The 27,331-nt window shown below is 49.1% G+C and overlaps 2 protein-coding genes across 2 annotated transcripts; one reads left to right on the forward strand and one right to left on the reverse strand.

Moving 5' to 3' along the window:
* Window positions 1-1,481: 1,481 nt before the first annotated feature.
* Window positions 1,482-7,474, forward strand: LOC128899785 (olfactory receptor 14A16-like; the record flags this gene model as incomplete). The annotated part of the gene is made up of 3 exons (XM_054179478.1): window positions 1,482-2,123; window positions 4,917-5,006; window positions 7,436-7,474. Coding segments are annotated over 3 exons (771 nt in total), but the record flags the coding sequence as incomplete, so codon positions are not given.
* Window positions 7,475-8,002: 528 nt separating this feature from the next.
* Window positions 8,003-23,285, reverse strand: LOC128899786 (olfactory receptor 14J1-like). Its single transcript, XM_054179479.1, has 3 exons — window positions 22,788-23,285; window positions 8,397-8,500; window positions 8,003-8,243 (listed from the first exon to the last, which is right to left on the reverse strand). The coding sequence occupies exons 1-3, from the start codon at window positions 23,283-23,285 to the stop codon at window positions 8,003-8,005; spliced, it is 843 nt and encodes a 280-aa protein (XP_054035454.1).
* Between the last annotated feature and the right edge of the window lie 4,046 nt (window positions 23,286-27,331).

Raw genomic sequence — 27,331 nt, forward strand, 5'->3', positions numbered from 1 at the left:
CCCCAAATACTCCATGGGGCTCATTAAATACTGCTGAACCTCTAATTATTGCCAGGGTTTCTGCAGATAATTGGAGAGGCTTTTATTGCACAAAGCATCTGATAAAAATTATTTCACAGGGTGAATCACAGACCTCAGCCACAGGTGAGGGACAGGATCTGCCTTGCCAGGGGCTGGGGGTCAGGGCTTGGCCCCTTGGATCAATGAAACCCCTCCAGGTTTCCTCAGCAGCAGAGCCACCTTGAGCTGCTTGTCCTGACCTGTCAGCACTGCCTCAGTTCTCTGCTCTCACCACAGCCTGGAGATGCTACAGTTCCTCCAGTGATGCTTCCCTTGCATCCACTGTCTCCTTCTGCTCTAACCAGACCCTGGGGACCCTTTCCCAGTATGCTTCACAGGGACCCATTAAGAGTAGAAGGAACTTCAGAGTTTCAATCCAACTTTGAATTCTTGAGTGGTTTCATCAGCTTCTCAGGCTCTGAGGTTCATGGACACAGCACCAAAGCCACCAGACAGCTCCTTTAAATGCCTTGGGCTGTTTCTTTTGTGCTAAGCCAGGCCAGGTTCCTGAGCTGGAGGGAGCTGCTGGCAAGCAGGCAGCACTGCAGGAGACAGCTCTGACCAGGATCAGCTCCTCTGCACAGCAAAGGAGGGTTGAGGACACTGCCAGCGGATCTCAGGGAGATGAGGAAGGCAGAGAGAGCTTCAGGGTGTGCAGGTTGGGGGTGACTGAGAGCTCACTGGAAGAGAAGTCACTGCAGTCACAGACATGGTGAGTCTGTGGGTGCAGGACACTGCAGCTGTAGCTCCTGGAGGCATCTCCATCTCGGCAGCTGATGCTCAGCTGAAGGCTCCTGGAGTGTGCACACAGAAGGAGGATCAAAGCCCTTCAGTTCCATCCTGTGAGCAGCAGTGAGCAGAGCTGGGTAAGGAGAAGGCTTGACCCCCATCCCCTCTGCCTTTCTCTCTTCCCTTCCCTGTCTCTGCAGCACTGCAGTGCTGATCCTTGTTTCATCACCTCTCCATGGGACTCTCATTCCCTGGGATTGGGCTGTTGGTCACTTCCTGTTCTGACACCAGAAGAATCTTCATGGCAATTTTGCATCCCTGCTGCATTTAAAGCTGTGATGAACCATCACTGGTTATTAGAGATGTGGACTGAGCTGATCCATTCCTCATGCAGCTCAGGGACAGGGGTTACAATGAGGCTGAGAGAAGTGTGCCCTAACTTATCACTGCCTTTCCCTCCTTGGACAGATCTCCATGGCCAGACGCAGCAGATGGCCAACAGCAGCTCCATCACCCACTTCCTCCTCCTACCATTCACAGGCACAAGGCAACTGCAGCTCCTGCACTTCTGCCTCTTCCTGGCCATCTACCTGGCTGCCCTGCTGGGCAATGGCCTCATCATCACCACCATAGCCTGGGACCACCACCTCCACACCCCCATGTACTTCTCCCTCCTCAACCTTGCCCTCCTTGACCTGGGTGCCATCTCCACCACTGTGCCAAAATCCATGGCCAATTCCCTGTGGGACACCAGGGACATCTCCTATGCAGGATGTGCTGCTCAGGTTTTCTTTGTATTTTTCTTGCTTACTGCAGAGTTTTCTCTCCTCACCACCATGTCCTACGATCGCTATGTTGCCATCTGCAGACCCCTGCACTATGAGACCCTCCTGTGCAGCAGAGTTTGTCTCCACATGGCAGCATCTGCCTGGGCCTGTGGCTTTCTCTATGCTCTGCTGCACACAGCCAATACATTTTCCCTGCCCCTCTGCCAGGACAATGTTGTGGACCATTTCTTCTGTGAAATGCCCCAGATCCTCAAGCTCTCCTGCTCCACATCCTACCTCAGGGAAGTTTGGCTTATTGTGCTCAGTGCCTTTTTATTCTTTGTCTGTTTTGTGTTTATTGTGGTGTCCTATGTGCAGATCTTCAGGGCAGTGCTGAGGATCCCCTCTCAGCAGGGACGCCACAAAGCCTTTGCCACCTGCCTCCCTCACCTGGCTGTGGTCTCCCTCTTTCTCAGCACTGGCTCCATTGCCTACCTGAAGCCCTTCTCCATCTCCTCCCCATCCCTGGACCTGGTGGTGTCAGTTCTGTACTCAGTGGTTCCTCCAGCAGTGAACCCTCTCATCTACAGCCTGAGGAACCAGGAACTCAAGGCTGCCCTGAGTCAACTGATCCCTGGATGCTTTCAGAAACAATAAACTCTTTGTCTTCTCCTGCAGAGCAGTTCTGGTGCCACTCAGTGCAGGCCTAGCCTGGCTGCTGGAGTTCTGGCTGCTGCTGGTGGTGTTCCCCTTGTGAGAATGTTGTTCCCACACAAATATCTTTCTTCAGACCATTTCTGGTACAGTGCTGTCCTGTCTGGTGTGACCCAGAGGCTGCAGACATGAGGAGCTGTGCTCCCTGGGTGTTCAACACAATAAATGACCCTGCAGGGAGTTGTTTCCCTGAGTTCCTTCCTCCAAGGCTTCTGTGGAGCTGCAGGGCAGTGCCTGTGTGCAGAGGTGGAGGGGCAGAGTCCCAGCACAGCAGCAGTGCCAGGCAGCCCCAGAGCCTGGGCTGTCCTCAGCTGCTCTTTCTTCCCTTCTACTCTCTCCTGCTGAGCCTCTGTGCTGGGGCATGGCCTGAGTGCTCTGGCAGCTTGGGCACTGTGCTGCTGTGTGGCAGTTCTGGGACTGCAGGCAGGGAGAGGCCAGGGCTGCTTGTGGGACAGAGCTGTGCTCCAGAGCAGCACTGCCATCAGAACAGGAGGTCTCCTCATGCCTTCATACCCCAACCCCTTCCCATTACAGACTGCACCTACTCAGAGTCCAAACTGAATACCCTGACCCCCTGCCAGTACAGTCTCAGTCCAAACATCAGCAAGTTTGCAGATGACACCAAGTCGGGAACAGATGTTAGTCAGTTAGAGGATAGAAAGGCTCTGCAGAGGGACCTTGACCGACTGGACAGATGGGCAGAGTCCAATGGGATGGCATTTAATAAGTCCAAGTGCCGGGTGCTGCACTTTGGCCACGGCAACCCCATGCAGAGCTACAGGCTGGGGTCAGAGTGGCTGGAGAGCTGCCAAACAGAGAGGGACCTGGGGGTGCTGATTGACACCCGCCTAAACATGAGTCAGCAGTGTGCCCAGGTGGCCAAGAGGGCCAATGGCAGCCTGGCCTGTATTAGGAATAGTGTGGCCAGCAGGAGCAGGGAGGTCATTGTGCCCCTGGACTCTGCATTGGTTAGGCCACACCTTGAGTCCTGTGTCCAGTTCTGGGCCCCTCAGTTTAGGAAGGACATCAAGACACTTGAACGTGTCCAGAGAAGGGCAACAAGGCTGGGGAGAGGCCTTGAGCACAAGCCCTATGAGGAGAGGCTGAGGGAGCTGGGATTGTTTAGCCTGGAGAAGAGAAGGATCAGAGGTGACCTCATTGCCCTCTACAACTACCTGAAAGGTGGTTGTAGACAGGAGGGGGTTGGTCTCTTCTCCCAGGCAACCAGCACCAGAACAAGGGGACACAGTCTCAAGCTGTGCCAGGGGAGGTTTAGACTCGAGGTGAGGAAAAAGTTCTTTACTGAGCGAGTCATTCATCATTGGAATGTGCTGCCCAGGGAGGTGGTGGAGTCGCCGTCCCTGGAGGTGTTCAAGGGCAGATTGGATGTGGCACTTGGTGCCATGGTCTAGTTGTGAGGTCTGTTGGAACAGGTTGGACTTGATGATCCTTGGGGTCTCTTCCAACCTTAGTTACTGTGATACTGTGATACTGTGAAACATGGTTCCTTTACCCCCTCCCAGAGCAGACATGGCCTCATCCCAGCACCAACTGCATCATGTTGCTCCATCCCAGTACACTCTGGGTTCCATCCCAGTACAAAGTGGATTCCCTGGTGCCTTCCCAGTACCTACTGCATCCCTCCACATGTTAACTGTGTACTCTGGTTCCAACCTAGTACAGATTGGGCCCCCTCCCAGTCCAAACTCCATCTTCTGAGTCCCTCCCAGTAAATACTGGGCCCTATCCAAGTACAAATTGGTGCCCTGAATCCATCCCAGTATAGTCTAAGACCTATCTCAGAAACTGGAATGAGAGGATCCTGCTACTTTATTCTGCTCTGGTGAGACCTCCCCTGGAGTACTGCATCCAGCTCTGAAGCCTCAATATAGGAAGCACATGGAGCTGATGGAGAGGGTCCAGAGGAGAGCCAGGAAAATGATCAGGGGGTTGGAACAGCTCTGCTATGAGGACAGGCTGAGGGAGCTGGGGGTGTTCAGCCTGGAGAAGGCTCTGGGGAGACCTTATTACAACCTTCCAGTATCTGAAGGGCACTGCTTCCAAAGTCCTGCAGTGACAGAACAAGAGGCAATGGCTTCAAAGTAGAGCAGAGCAGATTTAGATTGGATGTGAGGAGCAAGTTCTGCACCATGAGGGTATTTGAACACTGGAACAGGTTGCCTGTCAGCGACGGAGACTGAAGTCAATACAGCTGACCAATATGATTATTGTTCCTTCATTGTGCCAGTATTGTACAACTATAGTGCGAGCATAGTGAGTGTAGTATAGCAAAGTAAAGTGAAGTATTAAGGAAATTCTACAACTTATATAGACTCAGAGAGCATTGTTGGCATAGCTTCATTGGCTCCCCACAAGTGACCACACATCCTACAGTTATAGATTATTGGTCACACTGCTAATGCCATGCGAGGTTGTTGATGCAGGTGTGTGTCCTGTTATTCCCAGATAACTCTCTGTGTTTATAGCTACCAGTGCCCTGCTTTAGTTACATGCTGAAGGCATAGCACTGTTTGGCTACACTGCTAGCTACTTCTGCACTTATGCTGAGCATGACCTACCACCATGTCAGGCTCTAGGCCTATACTGCCAGATTGCTCACACTGCTTACTGCCACCATTGCCACAGATCCCCCTTTTTGTTTTTGTGAGCAATCTGGTCAAGGGAGTTGTTCCCATCCCATACAAGATACTCTTTGCATACACAGAAGCAAGCAAGGTAAAGCTAAGCTGTATAGCAAAAGCAAGAGTTCTGTAGTGCAGCATGTCTAACAGACTGATGTAACCCATACAAGGCTCAAAGCTTAAGCTGAGCTCATTAGAATATTCTAACAGAGCTGGCATAATACATGGTCAAAGATAACAAACCTTGTAAAGAAGAACTTAGATCTTAATAGTTCCGATCTTTGCATATCACTCCTCTTATTGACAAAGAAGACTTGATTATGCCTGAGCACATTGCACACAGAGATTGAGGCACAAATCCAATCCTCAGCACTGTCCTTTACAATCTGCTTTAGGGGTATGTTGCATCTTTATTTTCTCTAGGATGGTCAAAAATCATGAATTGTTTCATGGTAGCAAGATTTCTTTCATCTGTAAAGGTAGATCTGGCCAGGCTCTAGCTTCACAGACAGAAAACTTGCAGGCAAACAGCAAGAGCAAAAAGAGCTTCATTGCTTTGCCCAATATAAAATTACACATAATAATGTGGTTTTGCTCATCCTGATGATACTGACCTATTGATGCTTTGTTTTTGCTGAGGAAAGGTGCACAGAAAATGACAATTTGAGAACACAATATGCTTCAACCCATCTTTATTTTTTTTTCCACATACCTAAAATTTCCCTCTTTTTTTTTTGTTGGGTATTTATTTGTTTTGTTTTCAGCCTAAAATGAGAATGCACGTTGTGTTATAATTAATTTTGACTTTCCCTTTAACTACGTCAAATTATGGCAAACTGGTGAAGTAACATATAAATCCATAGGAACATTTTCTCTACTCACAGAACAATCAAACAATCATGATATTCAGTCCCAATTCAGATGGGTTTTTTTGGTACATTCTTCTGATTGATGCTTTTGATCTCAGAGTATCATATCAGTCACTGTGATTGATGTTGAACTTCATGGGCCATGCTGTTCTTTCATATTCTTGAGTCTTCTGCTGTTGTTTATTGCGATGATTGCAGTTGACATGGGGTAGTTAGTTCTTGCTGGCATCACTAAAAAACATTAGCTATAAAATCTACATCCTCTTTTTTCTTTTTATTTGTTTTTTTTTGGTTTGATATATATTTTTAAATAATATTTTTATGTTATTATTTTTACTTTGTGATTTTATTATTTTATTTTTATATTTTAATTAACTGCAATTATTTTTTAAACATTTTAAATCTAATTTATTTATTTTTTTCCAAATTTTTTGTTATTTTATTTCATTTTTTCTATTATAACTTTTTAAATTTCATTATTTTAATTTTCAATTTAATTTTTAAAAATATTTTTAAATATTTGTAATCTGTAATTTTAATTTTTATTATTTTTATTTTAATATAATTAATTTTTTCATTTTTCAGTTTTAAATTATTTTTTCATTGTATTTTGAAATTATTTTAAATTTATTTTTAAAATTTTTTGCTTTTTTATTTTTGACATTATTTGTAAATTTTATTTTAAAATTATTTTTATTGTTTATCTATTTTTATTTTTAACATTTTTTCAGATTTTAACTTTAATTTTTTTAATTTAACATTTTTTTAAAATTAATTTTTCATTTTACTTTTCTTTATTGATTTTTATTTTTGTAATTTTATTTTTTTAATATATAGCTTTATTTTATTATTTTTTTATTTTCTTTTTATTACCTTTTTTAATTTTTATTTTATTTTTTATTTTAATGCCATTTTAAATTGTTTTTAAAATTATTTCAATTTAATTTTATTTTTTATATTTTAATATTTTTGTTTTTTATATTTTATTTTTTATACCTTTTTAATGTATTTCCTTAATTTTTCCATTATATGTACTTTTGATCAATAATTTTAATTTTAAATTGTTTTTTAATGTTTATTTTAATTTTTAAAATTATTATTATTTTATGTGTGTTTTTTTTAAATTTGTATTTATTTATTTTTTTTAATTGTTTTTATTTCACTTTTTTACTTTTAAAAATATTTTTGTTTTTTAATTTTTAATTTTTTCTGGTCAATGTCTAAGAAGGAAATAGACATTACATTATCTAAGGAATACTTTTAAAAATGAATACCTGTTTACTACACACCTTAACTACATTACATGGAGCTCCTTTCCAATGCTGAGGCACACAACCGAGAAGGTTTGAACCAAAAGAGAGACTTATAATTTGAACTCATTACTAAGTACTTACACCTTACTACAATTACTATGTACTAAGTACCTGTAAATACCAAATGCTTACCATTCATTATGCTTACTAGGAAAACTTAGCAAAACTCTAAATAACAACTCGCCGAGAGACATTACAATCAGAAATGATGAAATTAGCACTGTTGCTTTAAATCAGAGCAGAGCTTTGGTAGACTAGAGTCATACCAGAAAAGGGGGGAGGCGTGGGGGAGGGAGGCTGGCTAGCAAGGTATGCTCTAATTGCAATTGTTCCTGCACTAGGATCTTAACAACTTGCAGCCTAGAAATCGCAAGCTCTGATGTGGTGTTAACAGAGTATTTGCCACCATATGTGTGTCATATGGGGTTAACAAGTGTGCTGAAAACAAATGATCAGTTACAGCAGTTGTGTATCCTGACTTTAACCTACAGGTAGTTATGGCTTGTTTAGCTTCTTTTCACATTTTCCAGTCCAGAGATTGCCATATTCATTGTTGACCTTCTAATACCACAGGAGCTGCATGTACAGGAAAATCTACAAATTCTCCACCTATTACTGCATTTCTCACAGTACCTTCCCCATCCCTCCCCCTCCTGATCCCTTACACTATTGTCCCTTCAGAATTTGATTGTATTCTCCATCGCAGTGATATCATCTGCTGATAATGTCTGGGATCTAGGAGGCAAGGAGGGCAGTGCAGCCATGGTTGCTGTGGGGGCTACCGCTGTGGGGGCCACTGCTAGGGCTTCTGGGGCCACTGGGGCCACTTGCTGGGGCTGCTGCTGGGGCTGCCACTGGGGCCGCAGCCATGGGGACCACCACTGGGGCCACCAGGATGGGGACCACCACTACAGGGGCCACCCCATGGTCATTTCTGTCGGGCTCAGTGGTGTGTTGGTTGGGGCCGCCTCTGTTGGGGCTGCTGGGACTGCCGGGGCTCGCAGGAGGGGTCTGGTTGTAAAAATGCCATAACCGTGAGCCTCCAAACACTCCATTTCTTCTAAGAGGAGCTGCAGAACAGAGTCAGCACTGTTTAACTTCCCAACATCGGTCCCCTTGCCCTCCAAATCTGAGCTGCCGCAGTCGGTACTAGAGGAAGATGTTGATGAAGGGGATCAAATGTGTGGAACCACAGGCTTCACTGCCTTTCTACATTTTCTTCTCTGCTTGGGACAAATGACAGTAGTGGCATCTGGTGAACGCAGTGTGTTCACCAAGATGGTCAATGTGGCATCTTCTTGCGTTGAATCTTCATGCATAGTGACCTCCAATTTGTCTGTGGGCATCTCCTCAGTCAGGTCAGAATTTGCCTCTGTCGCTACTGATGCAGCGGCAACAGATTTTTTCTTGGAACAGAACGGTAATAGGGGAGCCACAGTTTGTGTAGGAGGGGGAAGAGCAGGTAATTGAAATAGGAATTGTAACAAGGATGTTGATGAAGCGGCAGATGATGCAGGGAGGGAGGGGGGCCGGAGGGAGGGCTCTGCACTTCCAAATCTCCCTTTTTCATCTCACTTAGAACCAATGCCACAGCAGCTGAATCGAGAGTAGACTGCTCTGCTTTTATAGATTGCAGTGTATGTGACAATGTGCCACACAGTGCTATAGTGAAAAAGCTTCTTTTTGAACCTTTAGGCACCTCATCCCACAGCTGGGCTCCAATTTTGTCCCAGGCTTCGGAAGTGAAAGTTACGGTTGCTGTGGGGATAAAATCATGATCCCGGGCCCAGGCTAATAGCCCTCTTAAAAATCCCAGAATCGTAAGCAATACCTCTCATGGAGAGGATACTTTGGAGGGCATTTAGCACAGCCTCTTCTACTTTGCTCAGTGCTTCCCCATGACCCTCCCTGATCACTCACCCAATCCTAGTGAGATTCACTTCCTTTTCTGAGCGCGCGCTGCTTATTTTGTCAGCACCGGGGCAGTGCTGGTTCGACCGGCTTCCCATCCTTCTCGGAGCGTACCTCTTATGCTGAGTCGAGCAGCATCATAGTCCAAGGATCCCATCACGAGTTGGGGCACCAGATGTTGTCGACGGAGAACAGAATCAATACGAATGACCGATATGATCTAGAATTGTTTGTTTATTAAGGAAACCTCTACAGCTTATATAGACTGGGAGAGCATCGTTGGCATAGCTTCATTGGTTCCCCACGAGTGACCACACATCCTACTGTTATAGATTATTGGTCACACTACTAATAACACGCAAGGTTGTTGATGCAGGTGTGTGTCCTGTTATTCCCAGATAACTCTCTGTGTTTATAGCTACCAGTGCCCTGCTTTAGTTACATGCTGCAGGCACAGCACTCTTTTGCTACACTGCTAGCCACTTCTGCACTTATGCTGAGCATGGCCTACCACCATGTCAGGCTCGAAGCTTATACTGCCAGATTGCTCACACTGCTTACTGCCACCATTGCCACACCAGGGGACACAGCAATACACCGGCCCCAGCACTGTCAGGCCAAAAGTGACCCCCAGGCATACCTTTTCAAGCAGATTGAACTGAAATCTCCTCTTTTACACCTTCTTTCCTCAGAAGCAAATGCGCCCCTGTGTGATGAAGGGCTTATTGATTCATGAGTATGCAATATGAATTATATAAATACTAATTTTATTGTTAAAATGATGAATAACCAATGAATCACTATTTTATATCCATATTCTAGTGCATGATTGTGAAATACATCCCAGAAGTGGTTTAGTATTTACAATCTGGACCCAATTAGAAGATTTACAGAATTAATTTCTATTAATATAACTCAGGCTGCGTTCTGCCACTCGTCCACCAGGTGGCGATTTGATGAGACTCTGGCAGCTGCTTAACTCTATACAGAGGTATTACAATGCGTCAGAGGCTGGAACTAGAAATGTGCTGCTAGACACAGGTGCTTTGAACTGAATATCAGTGAGTGGGAAGCAGGTGGAAGATACACTGTGTCCTTTGCTTGTAGCAAGGTTAGGTTCCAGCAGGCTATTGTCATGGGGACTGGCTCCTGGGCTGGTCTGGACAGCAATGGTGGAGGCAACCTTCTCCCTCCTGCAGCAGCTGAGAGGGAATGGAACGTAGGCTTGCCGGTAGGCAGGCTCCCTTCACAGGACTCAGGCAGCTCCCTCTGGACAGCAGAGAGCAGTTCTGCAGGGTAGGCCTGGCAGGGCCTGGTCCCAGGAGAGGGTCGGCCCTCATGGCAACGACGGCCCCGGGGAAGAGGTGTGGCTGTGCAGAGCAGTGACTTCCCCTTTGCTTGGCTCAAAGGAGCAGGCAGGACCCTATTGGGGCAGTCCTGGCTTTGGACCACAGGGCATGAACTGTGCTCTGGATTCCCCTGGGGTTCACAGGGCACAGGGCGGCAGAAGTGACAACTCCTCTTCTCATCCCACAATGGCAGGGTGATGCGGGCAGTGCGGGTCCTGCTTTCTGAGCTGACACACAGGGTTGTACAGCTCCTCAGTCTGCTGCTTCAGGCTGAGGCAGACATTTGCACTGCCAGACTCAGCTAAGTCCATTCCCCAGCAACTGGGCAACTGGGGGTCCAGTCCTCTTGAAGGCACGTCAGGCTCTTCCGACCAGTGAGGCTGACAATGCAACACTGTAGCTTCTCAGGCTCTCAGCGTTGGTCTCTCCTCTGGAGATACTCTCAGGGCTGAGGCTCAACAGGCCTGCCCGGATGCTGGCTTAATAGCAAGGCTCTGGCATGAGCTCAGTCTCGAGCAAGGAGAGAGAACACGGTGAAAGAGGGCACAGTATTTACAAGCTGGGGCAATACTGATAGGTTCCTCGAGGCTGGATGTGGCCAATGGGCACTCTCGTGAACAACCGGCTGCAGCCTATGGGAGGCGTGAAGCTGGAATTATGCCATGCTTAGTATCAGCACCAGCATCCCATGCCATGGGGGTGTGCAGGGGTCTGTGCCACCTCAGCCTTTTTGGACCCCTCATGAAAGGAGGGGGAACTTGTCCACATGCTGGGACAGGTTTCAATATCTGGGCAGAATGTGCCTTCAGCACAAGTGGGAGGGCTCAAAGAGATTGAGTTTGTACAGGGAGGAAGCCCAGTCTGAACTGGGATGGCATCAGGGTCTGCAGGGGATCTGCTTTGTACACGTCAGTACTGGGAAGGGATCAGAGGATCCAGTTCGTGCTGAGAGGCAGCCAGGGCTGTACTGGGAGGGCTTGAAAGGATCAAGATTGTGCTGGGGAAAGGCCCAGGCTATGGGAATGGGGTCAGGGGATCCAGCTGGTATTGGAACAGGGCCCAGACTGTGCTGGGAGGGTGTCTGGGTGTCAAGTTTGTGCTGGGATGGATGTGGTTGTTCCTGGGAGAGGCTCAGGCTGTCCACACTCTGTCCTGGGACAGAGTCAACACAAAGGCCCTGGCCAAGAGCTTCCTGGGAGAGACTCTCCTGATGCTGCAGAAGTGTTGTTCTAGAGGGAGCCTCAGCCTCTGGCTGCAGCCTGCTGCCTCCTGACCTGGTGTCTTGTGCCATGGCCATGAGCCTGCCCTGCACTGCTGGTATCAGAGCCCTGCTGCTGCCCGTTGCCCCAGCAGCTGCTGCTCTGCAGGCAGGACAAGCCCAGCTCCCTCACTTCTGATCACAGCCAAGGTCTTGAGCCTCTGCTCAGCTTCTGCTGGCACAGGTTGCCCCTGTAGAGGCCATGACACCTGTGAGCCTTCCCAGTCAGCTCTGTGCCAGGCTCTGCCAGGGTGTGTGCTAGGAGAGAGGTTGGGCAGGGCTGGCTGTTCCCTGCCACAGGCCCTGGGCCCAGCAGGAGGAGGGAGATGTGAGGGCTGTGAGCCACAGTGCAGGGTCTAGGTGGAAGCCTGTGGCCAGTGGCGTTCCCCAGTGGTCAGTGCTGGCTCCAGTCCTGTTCAGCATCTTCATCAAGGAGCTGGAGGAAGGAGCAGAGTGGAGCCTCAGCAAGTTTGCTGGTGACACAACCTGGGAGGAGTCACTGAGCCCTGCCAGACTGTGCTGCCATGCAGTGACACCTGGAGAGGCTGCAGAGCTGGGCAGAGGAGAACCTCATGGAGTTCAAGCAGAGCAGCTGTAGAGTCCTGCACCTGGGAAGGACTAACCACCTGCAGCAGCTGGGGGAGAGCTGAGCTGCCGGAAAGAGACGTGGTGGGATAACTCACATGACTGGAGCGCTGCAATTGATGGCTACAGGCTCTTCAGGAGAGACAGGCAAGGAAGAAGGGGTGGAGGGGTGGCCCTGTACATCAGGGAGGCACTAGATGCCATTGAGATGGAGATTAGGGACGATCAGGTTGAATGCTTGTGGGCAAGAATTAGAGGGAAGACCGGCAGGGCAGACATCCTGGTTGGAGTATGTTATAGACTACCCAACCAGGAGGATGATGTTGATGAAGCATTCTATAGGCAGCTTAAGGCTGTCTCAAGATCTCCTGACCTTGTCCTCATGGGCGACTTCAACCTGCCTGACATCTGCTGGGATCTCAACACAGCAGAGAGGAGACAGTCCAGGAGGTTCTTAGAGTGCATGGAGGACAGCTTCTTATCCCAGGTGCTGCGTGAGCCTACCAGGTGCAAGGCTATGCTTGACCTCCTCTTCACCAACAGGGAAGGGCTGGTGGGGATGTGGTGGTCGGAGGCTGTTTAGGGGCCAGTGACCATGAAATAATAGAATTTTCGGTATTTGGTCAAACTAAGAGGGGCAGCAAGAAGACCTCCACTCTGGACTGCCGGAGGGCGGACTTCAGGTTGCTCAAGGAAATAATTCAGAGGGTTCCTTGGGAGAAAGCCCTTAAAAATAAAGGGGTCCAGGAGGGCTGGACCTGCTTCAAGAAAGAGCTGATGAAGGCTCAGGAGCAGGCTGTGCCAATGTGCCGGAAGAGGAGCCGCCGGGGCAGACGGCCAGCCTGGATGGGTAATGAACTTTTAATAGAGCTAAGGGAAAAAAAGAGGGTGTATCACCTTTGGAAGAAGGGTGAGGCAACCCATGGAATGTTTAAGGATGTAGCGAAATCATGTAGGAAGAAAATTAGGAAGGCAAAAGCACATTTGGAGCTTAGACTGGCCTCTGATGTGAAGGACAACAAAAAGTCCTTCTATAAATACATGTACAGCAAGAGGAAGGGCAAGGACAACCTCCACTCCTTGGTGGACATGGAGGGAAATGTTGTATCACAGGATGAGGAAAAGGCAGAGGTACTTAACACCTTCTTTACCTCAATTTTTGCTAGCAGGACAGAACGTCTACCAGACAGCTGGCCTGCAGAGCTGGCAGAAGTAGTCAGGGAGCTGCATAGTTTCCCTGTGTTTCATGAGCAAGTGATTGGAACTCTCCTCAGCAACTTGGACCCCCACAAGTCCATGGGACCAGATGGGATCCATCCTAGGGTGCTGAGAGAGCTGGCAGATGAGATGGCCAAGCCACTCTCCATCATTTTTCATCAGTCTTGGCTCACTGAAGAGGTCCCAGAGGACTGGAAGCTGGCCAACGTGGTACCCATCCACAAGAAGGGCTGGTTGGATGAGCCAGGAAATTACAGGCCTGTCAGCCTGACCTCAGTGCCAGGAAAGATTATGGAACAGGTCATTCTGAGTGCAATCACACAACACTTAGAGCATGGCCAAGGGATCAGGCCCAGCCAGTATGGGTTTAGGAAGGGCAGTTCCTGTCTAACCAACCTGATCTCCTTCTATGATCAGGTGACCCGCCTGGTGGATGTGGGGAGGCCTGTGGATGTAGTCTACCTGGACCTCAGCAAGGCCTTTGACACCGTTCCCCATAGCAAACTCCTGGCCAAGCTGTCAGCCCATGGCTTGGATGGGAGCACACTGCAATGGGTTAGGAACTGGCTGGAGGGCCGAGCCCAGAGAGTGGTGGTGAATGGTGCCACATCCAGCTGGCAGCCAGGCACTAGTGGTGTGCCCCAGGGATCAGTACTGGGCCCCATGCTCTTTAACATCTTTATTGATGATCTGGAGGAGGACATTGAGTCCATCATCAGTACATTTGCTGATGACACCAAGCTGGGGGCAGGAGTTGATCTGCTGAAGGGTAGAGAGGCTCTGCAGAGGGACCTCGACAGGCTGGGCAGATGGGCAGAGTCCAACGGCAGGAGATTGAACACATCCAAGTGCCGGGTTCTGCACATTGGCCACAGCAACCCCATGCAGAGCTACAGGCTGGGGTCAGAGTGGCTGGAGAGCAGCCAGGTAGAGAGGGACCTGGGGGTGCTGGTCGATGGTAGGCTGAACATGAGCCTGCAGTGTGCCCAGGCAGCTAAGAAGGCCAATGGCATCCTGGCCTGCATCAGGAACAATGTGGCCAGCAGGAGCAGGGAGCTCATTCTGCCCCTGTACACTGCACTGGTTAGGCTGCACCTTGAGTCCTGTGTCCAGTTCTGGGCCCCTCAGTTTAGGAAGGAGGTTGACTTGCTGGAAGGAGTTCAGAGAAGAGCAACAAAGTTGGTGAGGGGTTTGGAACACAAGCCCTACGAGGAGAGGCTGAGGGAGCTGGGGTTGCTTAGCCTGGAGAAGAGGAGACTTAGGGGTGACCTTATCACTCTCTACAACTACCTGAAGGGAGGTTGTAGACAGACGGATGTTGGTCTCTTCTCCCAGGCAGCCAGTACCAGAACAAGAGGACACAGTCTCAGGCTGTGCCAGGGGAGGTTCAGGCTGGATGTTAGGAAAAAGTTCTATGCAGAGAGAGTGATTGCCCATTGGAATGGGCTGCCTGGGGAGGTGGTGGAGTCGCCATCATTGGAAGTTTTCAGGAGAAGACTTGATGGGGTGCTTGGTGCCGTGGGTTAGTTGTTTAGGTGGTGTTGGATTGGTTGATGGGTTGGACACGATGATCTTGAAGGTCTCTTCCAACCTGGTTTATTCTATGTATTCTATTCTATTCTAATGCTCAGCACAAGCAGAGGCTGTGTGCAGACACAACAGCAAACAGAGAAGTTCTTCTCTGCTGCCCATCAGCACACGGCGGTCGTTCACTCCTGGCCTGCAGGGCTCTGACACATGGAGCAGTTGCTCTGCAGGACCCCAGGCACCAACATCCCCACACTTCCTTCTCTCACTTAGCTTCTGTAGCTCAGCTGATCTCATCTGGCATGGAATACCCTTTTAGCCAGTTGGGGTCAGCTGATCCAGCTGTGTCCCCTCCCAAGACTTGATCAGACCTCAGCACACTGTTGGGGCAGGGCAATGTTGGCAAAGCAGAGCCTGGGTGCTGGTTCAACAGCAGCCAAAACACTGCTGTGCTATCAACAGCCAGCTACAGCCCTGCAAAACACAGCACTAGAAAGTTGCTCTGAGCAGAATGAACTCCAGCTCAGCCATACCCAAGCTACTCTCATTCCCCTGGCTGTACAGGACAAAGACAGACAGTGGCAGCTCACAGCTGACTGGGGGCCACTGAACACCACCACTGCACCTTGAACCCTCAGTGTGCCAAACAGTGCAGAGCAGCTGAGAGCAGGACAGAGTGTGGCCATGGAGGAACACTCCCATCTCCCAGGGACAATTCACAGTGGCAGTCCAGGCACTAAAGCCAAAGCCTTGAAGCTCTCCTGGATCACAGCAGCTGTGTCCAGGACCTCCCCCACTCACACATTCCTGAGGCACAACCAGCAGCAAGGGCCAGCACCAAGTCAGACTTCTCCAGCCTCAGTTCTTGTGCCCTAAAAATGCCAAAGCTTTGTAAGGGTTTGCTTTGAACTCCAACAGAAGGAAACCAAACTCCATGTAGCCTCTCTGCCAGCCTCCTCTCCACCTCTCTGTGTTAGGACAGACACCTTTGCTGTCACCAGGGTTAAGGTTTCTATCTAACACTGGACCCAGCCAGTTCTGTCCCTGTGTCTGTGTGCTTGGTGCTTCTCTCCAGCAACAGCCATAGAAATAGATTTGAATTCAGGATCCCTTGCAGTCAGTCAGGGTCAGCCTTGTCCTTATCCACTCTGTCCTTCAGAGGCTCTTGGATTAGAGCACATTCTGCTGAATCACCTTGTAAGCCCCAGGTGGGCAGTGACAGCAATGGGGAGGTTGGGGAGGGTGAGGAACAAAGTTGTCCACTCAGTGTCAGCCCTGAAGGACAGATGTTCCTGCAAGTGTAGATGTCCTGGGTCAGTGTCCCTTGGGGAATTATCATCTCTGCTCTAAACTGAAATGCAGTAAAATATTTTATCTTTGACATACAAAATTGAGCTTTGTGAGGTGCACTTTGAAATCCTGAAGAAGATTGCAGAGACACAAACATCTCCTTAGGGCACTTGGGACTCATTGCAGGATCCTCAGGTACTGAGAGAAGACTGAAGAAACTTCTGCAGAAGTCAGAAGGAAAACACAAAGTACCTTGAAGCACTGATTGGCCCCACTGAGGGGCATTACCAACAAAGCCTCCCAAGGGCTCCTTTGAGCAGCTCAGTGGAGGCCATGATTGCAGCAGACAAAGGCAAAGTGCAGGAGAGCAAACTCTGGGTTTGGTTTATGGAACAGAAAGGCCAAGCCCTGAGCACAGTGCCTGGGCAGGCAGATCCTGTCCCTCATGTATGGGTCAGGGCTCCTCAGGTGCTGTGGGGTGTGGGGTTTGTGATGCTGAGAGAAGGACAAGGGGATGACGGTCCCCAGCCTTCCTGGGGGTGTTTAAGGAAGCACTGAGGACCCCCTGGTGCCTTAGGAAGTCTCCTCACAGCCCTTGGTGGTGGATGGTTGCCACAGCCAAGAAGGCAAAGCCTTGGGTTCTCCTGATGACTTCCAGCCTTGCCAGTGCCCACTGCCATCCCCACCACAGGTTGTCCTACACTGTCCCCCACGCTGGGTATGGTTTCTGCAGCAGAAAGGCCAAGCCCTGACCACAGAGCCTGGTCAGTCAGATGCAGAGAGGCTCAAGCTAAAGTTTCATCTCCCTGGCCTTGGTGGCAGAGGAAATAGAGAGGAGAAAAACCTCAGTCCTGTTGAGCTTTCAGCCTTGCAGGTGGTGCTATACTGCCCCATGCCTGCAGCTCTTTCCCTTCATGCGCTTGACACCCATCTGGCTTTCCTAGCAGCTCTCACCATGATATTTCTGTACTCTCCCTGCTCTGTCTCTACTCTCCATGGCCATTTCTTGAAACACAGACGTTGCAGTTTGAGCTGGGTGTTCCCTGATGTGTTCACTTCCTGTGTCCAGATGTCCAGCCCAGAGGTATGGACGCAGGAAATTGTGTGTATTTCCTACCATAATTCTTTGCACCACTATAAGATCCAGTGCGGGGTCTAGCACTGTCTCTTTTCTTCCTCCTCTGTCAGCCGGTAACTGGGGGAGATGTCTCCTGGCTTTGGCCCAGCGGAAGCGTGCTGGGCCCATAACCCAGATGTCGATGGATCAAAAACATCCTCTGCTACCAAGAATGTGCTGGGTTGAGGCAGACCCCTCTCCCCACCACGGGCAGGAATAAAACACTCAGGACAAACGGATTGCAAAAGTGATGAAAGTTTAAATAGAAAGCAGTGAATGTTACAGACAACCCAAAGCGCAGTGCCAAAGAGAGATCCCAAAGCAAACCCAGAGACATCCCATTCCCACCTGAGGGTACACCCACGACCCCCAGGGCTCCTTCTTTCCCCTCCCTCTGCTGGGCTAGTCTTGCTGGCCAGGCCTGAGACTGCCCATCCCCCTGTGGCCTTGGGCCTAGCCAGGCCCAAAGCCAGCAGACATCTCCCCCAGTTACTGGCTGACGGAGGAGGAAGAAAAGAGAAAGTGCCAGACCCCGCACTGGATCTTATAGTGGTGCAAAGAATTATGGTAGGAAATACACACAATTTCCTGTGTCTGGACTTCTGGACACAGGAAGTGAACACACCAGGGGGGCACCCAGCTCAAGCTGCAACAACAGACCTGGGGCCTCTTGAACCACAAGGATCCCCTTTGAGTGACTTTTCTTTGTCCTCACCTACTGTACATTCTCAGGGGCAAGAGAGGATCTGCCTGGCCTCAAACCAGGACACCTCCACTCTGAACCCTAAAATTTGCACTCTGTGGAGGTTGTCTTCCTGTCCCACAAACACCAGAAGCTGCATCATCCCCAGATTTCAAGCAGGAACACACTGCATCTGTAGTGCCCTGGTTACAGAAGCCTCAGTCCCTCAGGCTCTCCACCCCAGTCCTTGCAGATATCCTCTGATGCTTCTCAGGCTCTTCAAAACTCCCTCAGAGCAGAAGTCCCAAAGCCAGACACTAAGAATCCAGATATGGCCCCAGGAGTGCTGAGTGCAGGGGAGGACAATCTCTGTGTCTGGGTGGCCACACTCCTCCTCCCACAGCCCAGCTGCACTTGGCCGCCTTCACTCTGCTCAGGCTCTGCTCCATCACAGGCCATTGGCAATGGTTCCTCCCAGAGTCCTTCCTGCCAGGGGACAGAGCAGAACATCTGGTTCCAATCCAACAGCCAAGGTACCTCCCTGCTGCTGCCTCTCAGATTGGTCTGCACAAGGGATGACATAGTCCCCAGCCCAGCCCTGTGCCTGCTGCTGTGCAGGAGATCCTGAGGCACAGCTGAGCTGCTCATGGCATTGCCAACCATCTCCTCCCTGTGTCCATGAGCTGCTCAGACACAGCTCACCTCCTGCTCCTTTTCCAAGACCATGAGGCTCCTCTGGGAGCTCCCAGCCCCTAGCCTGTGCCAGGAGCCAAGCAGAGTCACTGAAGGGTAGGAGAGGGATATAAAAGAGGGGTCTGAGCACAGGAAGGAGGTTTGGGGCTGAAGTGTCCAGGGGAGGGCTGAGGGCTCAGAGATGCCTTTGTGGGCTAGGGCTCAGGCCAGGCCTGAGGAGCGGCTCTGGTGTCCTGATGAGCCCACTCTGAACTGGGAGGGCTTAAATCACAGACTCAGACAATATGAGGGGTTGGAAGGGACCTCCAGAGATCATCCAGTCCAACCCCACTGCCAGAGCAGGATCACCCAGAGCAGGTCACACAGGAACACATCCAGGCAGGTCTGAAAGACTTCAAAGAAGGAGACTCCACAACCATCTTACACCCATTGCTCCTTGTCCTATCACTGGGCACCACTACCAAGAGCCTGGCACCTTCATCTGACACCCCCCTCTGATACTCATAGACATAGATCAGATCCCCTCTCAGGCTTCTCCTCTCCAGACTAAACAGCCCCAGGGCTCTCAGTCTTTCACACAATCACAGAACCATTCAGGTTGGCAAAGACCCTCAGGATCAACAAGTCCAACCAATAATCCTACTCTGCAAGGGTCAACCCTAAACCATATCTCCAAGCACCACATCCAAACCACCATGAAACACCTCCAGGCTTGGTGACTCCATCACCTCCCTGGGCAGCACATTCCACTCCCTGACCACTATGCCTGGGAAAATTATTTCCTACTGTCCAGTCTGATCCTACCCAGTCCTAGCTTGAGGCCATTACCTTTTGTTCTGTCACTAATGACCTGTGAGGAGAGACCAGCAGCAGCCTCTCCACAGCCTCCTTTCGGGTAGCTGTAGAGAGCCATGAGGTCTCCCCTCAGCCTCCTCTTCTCCTAAATAACTATCCCCAGCTCCTTCAGTTGTTCTTCATCAGATTTCTTCTCCAGGCCCTTCCCCAGCTCCTTGCCCTCCTCTGCCCTGGCTCCAGCACCTCCACATCTCTCTTGGATGGAGGTGCCCAAAACTGGACACAAGACTCCAGGTGTGGCCTCCCCAGAGCTGAGTCCCAGGGGACAGTGACCTCCCTGCTCCTGCTGGACACAGCATTGCTGATCCCAGCCAGGATGCCTTTGGCTTTCTTGGCCACTTGGGTACACTGCTGGCTCCTATTGATCTGCCTGTCCATGAGCATCCCCAGGTCCCTTTCTGCCAGACAGCTCTCCAGCTTGATAGGGGAAAGGCAAAGCAGTTTGTGTTGGCACATGGCCCAGTCTAGACTGGGAGGGCAACACGAGATCTGATTTCTACAAGAAGAGGTTGCAGAGTGAACTGGGATGGATCCAGTTTGTCCTGGGAGAGAGCTCAGTGTGTGCTGAGAGGAGATCTGTGGATGCATTCTGTACTGGAAGGGAATTTAGTCTGTCCTGGGAGGGGCTCAGAGCATCCATATTGCACTTGGAGGGATCCAGGTGGTACTGGGATGGGGTGAGGGGATCCAGTTTTACTTCATTGAGTCCCAGTCTGTACTGGGATCATAGAATCATAGAATGGTCTGGGTTGGAAGAGACCTCCAAAAGTCATCCAGTCCAACTCTCTGCAGACAGAAAGGCACATCCTCCACTAGATCGGGCTGCCCAGAGCCCTGTCCAGCCTCACCTTGAATATCTCCAGGGATGGGGCCTCTACCACCTCCCTGGGCAACCTGTTTCATCACCCTCATGGTGATGAATTTGTTCCTTACATCCAATCTAATTCTGCTCTGCTGTAGTTTGAAGCCATTGTCCCTGGTCCTGTCCCTGCAGGCCTTTGCAAACAGTCTCTCTCCATCTAGCACCATTCAGGCACTAAAAAGCATCTATCAGGTCTTCCCAGAGCCTTCTCTTCTTCAGCCTGATCAACCCCAGCTGCCTTGGACTGTCCTCATAGCAGAGGTGCTCCAAAACCCTGATTATTTCTGTTTCCCTCCTCTGGACCATCTCCATCAGCTCCATATCCTTCCTGCATTGAGATTTCAGAGCTGGATGCAGTACTCCAGGGGGGTCTCACCAGAGCATCATAAAGTGGCAGGATCCTCTCTCTCAATCTCTGGCCATGCTGCTTTGGATGCAGCCCAGGCTGCCCTTGGCCTTCTGTGCTGCAAGCTCACACTGCCTGCTCCTGGCCAGCTTCTTCCCCACCAGCACCTCCAAGTCCTTCTCCTCAGGGCTGCTTTCTATCACCTCCTCCCCCAGCCTGTATTGCTAGTGAGGATTGTTCCAGCTCAGCTGCAGGACCCTGCTCTTGCTCTTGGTGAACCTCATGAAGGTCACCTGGGCACCACCTCTCCAGCTTGTCCAGGGCCCTCTGGATCCATCCTATCCCTCTGGCATCTCAACAGCACCATTCAGCTTGGTGCCATCTGCACACTTGCTGATGGTGTCTCCATCCCTCTGTCTGTAGTACTGATAAAACTGATAAACAGCACAGGATGGGATGAGTGGAATCAGTTTTTCCTGGGACAAGGCCTGGGCTGTACTTGGAGATGTTAATGGGAGCCAGTTTGAAATGGGAGATGGCCCAGACTGGACTCTGGTGTGATGAGGGTATGGAGTTGTGACTGTGACAGGGCCCAGTCTGTGGTGGGAGGGTTTAAAGGAATCCAGTGTGTGCTGGGATGAGTCCCAGGCTGTTTGGGATGTGGTCAGGGGACTCAGGTTGTACTGGGATGGGGCCCAGTCTGGTCCAGGGAGGGGGTAAAGGGATAGAGTTTGTACTGAGAGGGGTTCAGGTGGGAGCAGTCTGTACTGGGAAGGAGTCCTGATATCTGGTTTGCACTGGGAGGGAAGTAGTTGGTATTTGGAAGGGAACAGAGCTTCAACTTTGCTCAGGGATGAGACCCTGTCTGTACTGGGAGGAGATCAGGAGATGCAGTTTGACTGGGATGCTCCCCAGTCTGTACTGGCTGATGTCTTTGGATCCATTTCCTCTGGGACAGGTCTTGGACTACACTGGGATGGGATCAGGGCACCAGTTTGTACTTGGACAGGGCCTAGGCTGTACTGGGTTGGAATCAGATTATTGAGTTAACATGTGAAGGGATGCAGAAAGTACTGGGAAGGCACCAAGATGATCCAGTTTGTGCTGGGATGTGTTAAAGGATGAACTTTATACTACGTGGGGAGAATAACACAGCTTATACTGGAAATGGGTCAGGACTCAAGCTGCAGTGCTAGAGGACAGTATGATCCAGTTTGTACTGGAATGAGGCCACATCTCTACTGGGAGGGGTTAGAGGAACAATGTTTGGACTGAGTCTACACTGGAAGAGGGTCAGAGTAGCCAGTTCGGACTCTGAGTAGGTGCAGTCTGTAATGGGAGGGGGGTGGAGAATGAAGGCATGAGGAGACCTCCTGTTCGGATGGCAGTGCTGCTCTGGAGCCCAGCTTTAGTACCAGGAGCAGCCCTGGACTGACTTCAGTCCCAGCACTTCCTCAAAGCAGAAGCACAGTGCCCAAGCTGCCAGAGCACTCAGGCCTTGCCCCAGCACAGAGGCTCAGCAGGAGAGGGTGGAAGGGAAGAAAGAGCAGCTGAGGACAGCCCAAGCTCTGGGTCTCCCTGGCACTGCTGCTGTGCTGGGACTCTGCCCCTCCACCTCTGCACACAGGCACTGCCCTGCAGCTCCACAGAAGCCTTGGAGGAAGGAACTCAGATAAACAACTCCCTGCAGGGTCCTTTATTGTGTTGAACACCCAGGGAGCACAGCTCCTCATGTTTACAGCCTTTGGGTCACCCCAGACAGGACAACACTGAACCAGATAGGAAAGACGTTTGTGTGGGAACAACATTGTCACAAGGGGAACAACTCCAGCAGCAGCCAGAACTCAAGCAGCCAGGCTGGGTCTCCACTGAGTGACCTCAGAACTACTCTGCAGGAGAAGACAAAGAGTTTATTGCTTCTGAAAACATCCAGGGATCAGGTGGCTCAGGGCATCCTTCAGCTCCTGGTTCCTGAGGCTGTAGATGAGAGGGTTCACTGCTGGAGGCACCACTGAGTACAGAATAGAAATCACCAGGTCCAGGGATGAGGAAGAGAGGGAGGGAGGCTTCAGGTAGGCAATGGAGCCAGTGCTGGTAAACAGGGAGACCACAGCCAGGTGAGGGAGGCAGGTGGCAAAGGCTTTGTGGCGTCCCTGCTGAGAGGGGATACTCAGCACTGCCCTGAAGATCTGCACATAGGACACCACAATCAACACAAAACAACCAAATGATAAGGAGAAAGCAATGACATTTACCCAAACTTCCCTGAGGTATGATGTGGAGCAGGAGAGCTTGAGCATCTGGGGCACTTCACAGAAGAACTGGTCCACATCATTGCCCTGGCAGAGGGGCAGGGAAAATGTATTGGCTGTGTGCAGCAGAGCAGTGAGAAAGCCAAACGCCCAGGCAGCTGCTGCCAGGTGGACACAAACTCTGCTGCCCAGGAGGGTCTCATAGTGCAGGGGTCTGCCGATGGCAATGTAGCGATCGTAGGACATGGTGGTGAGGAGAAAATACTCTGCTGCCATGAAAAAGGCAAACAGAAAGACCTGAGCAGCACATCCTGCATAGGAGATGTCCCTGGTGTCTCTCAGGGAATTTGCCATGGATTTGGGCACAGTGGTGGAGATGGCAGCCAGGTCAAGGAAGGAGAGGTTGAGGAGGAAGAAGTACATGGGGGTGTGGAGGTGGTGGTCCCAGGCTATATTGGTGATGATGAGGCCATTGCCCAGCAGGGCAGCCAGGTAGATGGCCAGGAAGAGGCAGAAGTGCAGGAGCTGCAGCTGCCTTGTGCCTGGGAATGGCAGGAGGAGGAAGTGGGTGATGGAGCTGCTGTTGGACATTTGTGCCCTTTGTGCACAGTGCAGCAGCCAAAAGGCAAAGGCAGTCACAAGTCAGTGGAGCACAACCAAAGCCATTTCTCAGCCCCTGATACAGAGACTTAAGTTCTCTTTTTGAGAAGACCTCCCTCCAGCTCTGTTGCTGGACTCTTTTGTGCTGGCTGAGCATGCAGGGAAGAGCAGAGAGTCTTCCTGCTTCCTGCTGCTGAGTCAGTTCTGCTCTGCATCAGGGGAATGGTGGAGGCAGCAGCAAGGTCTGGTGCCCACTTTCAGAGGAAAGAGTCCCAAAGCAGAAAAGCTTCTCAGCACCTCCCAGTGCTAAGGAGAGAGGGTAGAAAAAGGCAGTTCCTGAATGGTTTAGGTTTTTGTACTCCAGATGCCCACATCTCACCCCCAGAGTGGTCATGGCTGTCACAAATTCTCATGCACAGCATTTCTGCTGCCCTCAAGGGGAGCAGAGAGAGCAGAAGCCTGCAAGGCAAGAGGCTGCCTGTGGCTCAGAGCAGAGTGTGGGGAGCTGTTCTGGCCCTGCTGCCACTTCCCCACTTCTCTGGGCTTGTGCCCTGCTGAGCTGGAGGTGATCACACTCCCCTGTCCCCCTGAAAAGGCACCAGACCCTGCTGAGATCACTCAGTGTCTCAGCCTCCCTCAAGGTCTCAGCACCACACTTGCAGCCCAGCACACTCAGGGCTCATTGCAACACCCAATGGCATTTCCTCTCCTGTGGCAGCTCTGCCTGTGCTGGAGCTCTGGCTGCAGAGGAGGTGCTTCACACCTTGGAGCTCATGACCTTGAGGCCAGCAGCTTTTCTGGGGGGAAGAGAAGGCCAAGGGCCTTGCTCAGAGGAAGGATCTGGCTTGGAGGGGATCAGATGGAGATGTCTGAATGATACCTTCCACAACTTTGTTGGGTTCAGTTTCCTCTCTGCCCCTGATCTGATCCCTTCTGCCTGGAGGTTGTCACCCTGGCAGGAGTGTGCTGGGTGATGGATTTGCCCTGCTCACAGAGCCCCCCCTCCCTACAGCAACCTGCCTGTTTGCAGGGCACTGGCTGGAGGCATCCTGACGAGTCCAGCCAGGGTGCTGCTGCTGCTGTCCACAGGCAGAGGCTGAAGGCTCTTTAGGAGGCTTCCAGCAGACCTCCTGACCACTCCAAGATACACCTCCCCAGTTTCAAGGACTTGTTCCAACTTGAATGGTCCTTTGCTTCCTCTCCCCACTTTCCCTTGTCCTCACAACAGGAAACTGCAAACGCAGCCTCAGGAACTCTTCTCTCTTTAGAGCAGACCCTGCTTGGACCTTGTCCTTGAAACATCCCTTTGGAAGTTCCCTGGAGCTGAGCTGCAGCTGTGAGCAGCCCTGACCCACACAGCAGCCTCTCTAGAGCAGAAGGACCCTGCCCTACCCTGCCCTGCTCTGCACTGCCAGGGGTGGCTCCTTCCACCCACAGCTTCTCCCCACATCCAGCATCAGCTGTGGCTGTGCCAGCTTCTGTAAAGGTAGATCTGGCCAGGCTCTAGCTTCACAGACAGAAAACTTGCAGGCAAGCAGCAAGAGCAAAAGAGCTTCATTGCTTTGCCCAATATAAAATTACACATAATAATGTGGTTTGGCTCATCCTAGTGATACTGATCTCTTGATGTTCACACAACAGTTAAGCAGTCACAACACTCAGTTATAAGTTAGATGCTCTCTGTTGACATCTTGGATCATCGTGACAGTCATAGAGGTCAGTGCTAGGCAGGTTTGCTGACTGTCATCTTCATGACAGTTGTGCTGTATTCGTGTGTCTTGTGGTGAGAGGGTTGCAGCACTTTGCAAAGTTGATGTTTCTAGGTGTTGCCATGAGCTAACTAGCTCTTGTTGGTACCATTAAAAAACTTTTTTGCTATGGGGTATTCCCTCTTTTCCTTTTTTTTTAGGTATTTATTTGTTTGTTTTGTTTTCAGCCAAAAATGCAAATGCCTGCTGTGTTATAAAATCATAGCAAACTGGTGAGATAACAGATAAGTCCATAGGAACATTTTCTCTAATCACACAACAACCAAACCACCAGAATATTCAGTCCTAATCCAGATGGTGCTGTGGTACATTCTTCTGAGTGATGCTTTTGATCCCAGATTATCATAACAGTTACTGTGATCAATGTTGGACTGCATGGGCAATGCTGTTTCCTCATGGTCTTGATTCTTCTGCCGTTGTTTATTGCAATGATTGCAGTTGACAAAAAAGAAGGCTCAAGGTGACCTTATTGTGGCCATCCAGTATCTGAAGAGAGCCTACAAGAATGCTGGGGAGGGACATCCTAGCATGTCAGGAAATGACAGCACTAGGGAGAATGGAACAAAGCTGGGGATGGGAAGATTCAGGCTGGGTGTGAGGAAGAAATTCTTCATCGTGAGAGTGGTGAAGCCCTGGAATGGGTTGTCCAGGGAGGTGGTTGAGGCCCCATCCCTGGAGGTGCTTAAGCCCAGGCTGGATGAGGCTCTGGCCAGACTGATCTAGTGTGAGGTGTCCCTGCCCCTGGCAGGGGGTTTGGAACCAGACAATCCTTGTGGTCCCTTCCAACCCTGACTGATTCTATCAGTCTATGATTCCACATATTTTGTAATTAATTTTGATTTTTTTGTTTGTTTTTAACATGATCCATTTTAAATTTTTTTGCTGTTTTTTTCTTTTTTAAAATCTATTTTTAATAAATTTGTTTTTTTAAATTTTGTTTTATTATTTTAATTTTTTATTTTTACTTTAAAAAAATTTTAAAAATTTCTTTTTATTTTAATTGTTTTTGTAAGTTTTCTAATTTCTTTAATTTTTTTTGTTATTTCATTTTTTGTAATCTATATTTTTATTTTTTTATTCTAATTTGAGATTTTTTAAATTTTAAATGTATTTTTATTATTTTTACTTTTTTTCCATTTTCTATTTTTATTTTTTAATCTAGTTTTTATTTTATTTTGTTTAATTTTTGATTTTTATTTTTGTTTTTAAATTATTCTTATACCATTTTAATGTATTTTTTCCACTGTATACATTTTTTATCTATACTTTTTAATTATTTTTTGGCGGTTTTTTGTTCACTTTAATATAATTTTTATTTTTTTCTAATTTTTTGTTATTTTTATATTTTATATTAATTAATTTTTCTTTAATTTTCCTTTAACTATTTTTTTATTTTTAATTTTTTTCTTTAAACTTTTTTGAAAATAATTTAATTATTTTTACTTTGTTATTGTAATTTTTAAATTTTTTATTTTAATTTTTTATTCTAATCAAGTTTTAAATTTTTTTTTTAATCTAGTTTTAATCTTTTATTTTTTGATCTTATATTTTTGCAAAAGGGAAAGAATCTGGGTGTAAAATCTCATGCCTCTGGGAAACCTGGGCACCTTAAATCAAATTGCCTGACTGCTGGACAGACTCAAAAATGCTGGACTTGAACACAAGGGGGGAAGTGTGGTGGTTTGGGGATTGTGGTGGTTTGAGGCTATGCCTTTAAAATTTAGTTACAGATCTTGAGAAGAAAAGTAGAAAAATATAAATAAATCAGTATTGGTTGTAAAAAGGAAAACAAAAGGTTATTCTAAACAAATTCATTGGAGAAGTAACTGCTATAAGCTTGGCTGTACCAAAACAATTCTTTCCCTTTTCTGAGCTCTTCTCTGCTTGCTTCACTGGGGAGAGATTAAGCTGCTTCTTGGCAGA

This window comes from Dryobates pubescens, unplaced genomic scaffold, assembly GCF_014839835.1.
Source record: "Dryobates pubescens isolate bDryPub1 unplaced genomic scaffold, bDryPub1.pri scaffold_65_arrow_ctg1, whole genome shotgun sequence".
Taxonomy (NCBI): Eukaryota; Metazoa; Chordata; class Aves; order Piciformes; family Picidae; genus Dryobates; species Dryobates pubescens.

What these genes read in the sequence shown, in the direction of transcription:
- LOC128899786 (XM_054179479.1), bottom strand. Translation starts at nt 23,285, where the DNA reads ATGTCCTACGATCGCTACATTGCCATCGGCAGACCCCTGCACTATGAG. An exon ending in TGTACTCAGTGGTGCCTCCA is followed by an intron (nt 8,501 to 22,787) that starts GCAGTGAACCCT and finishes TTCTGTTCCAAG; the next exon opens with AAAAAATCTGTTGCCGCTGC. An exon ending in ACTATGCATGAAGATTCAAC is followed by an intron (nt 8,244 to 8,396) that starts GCAAGAAGATGC and finishes ATCTTCCTCTAG; the next exon opens with TACCGACTGCGGCAGCTCAG.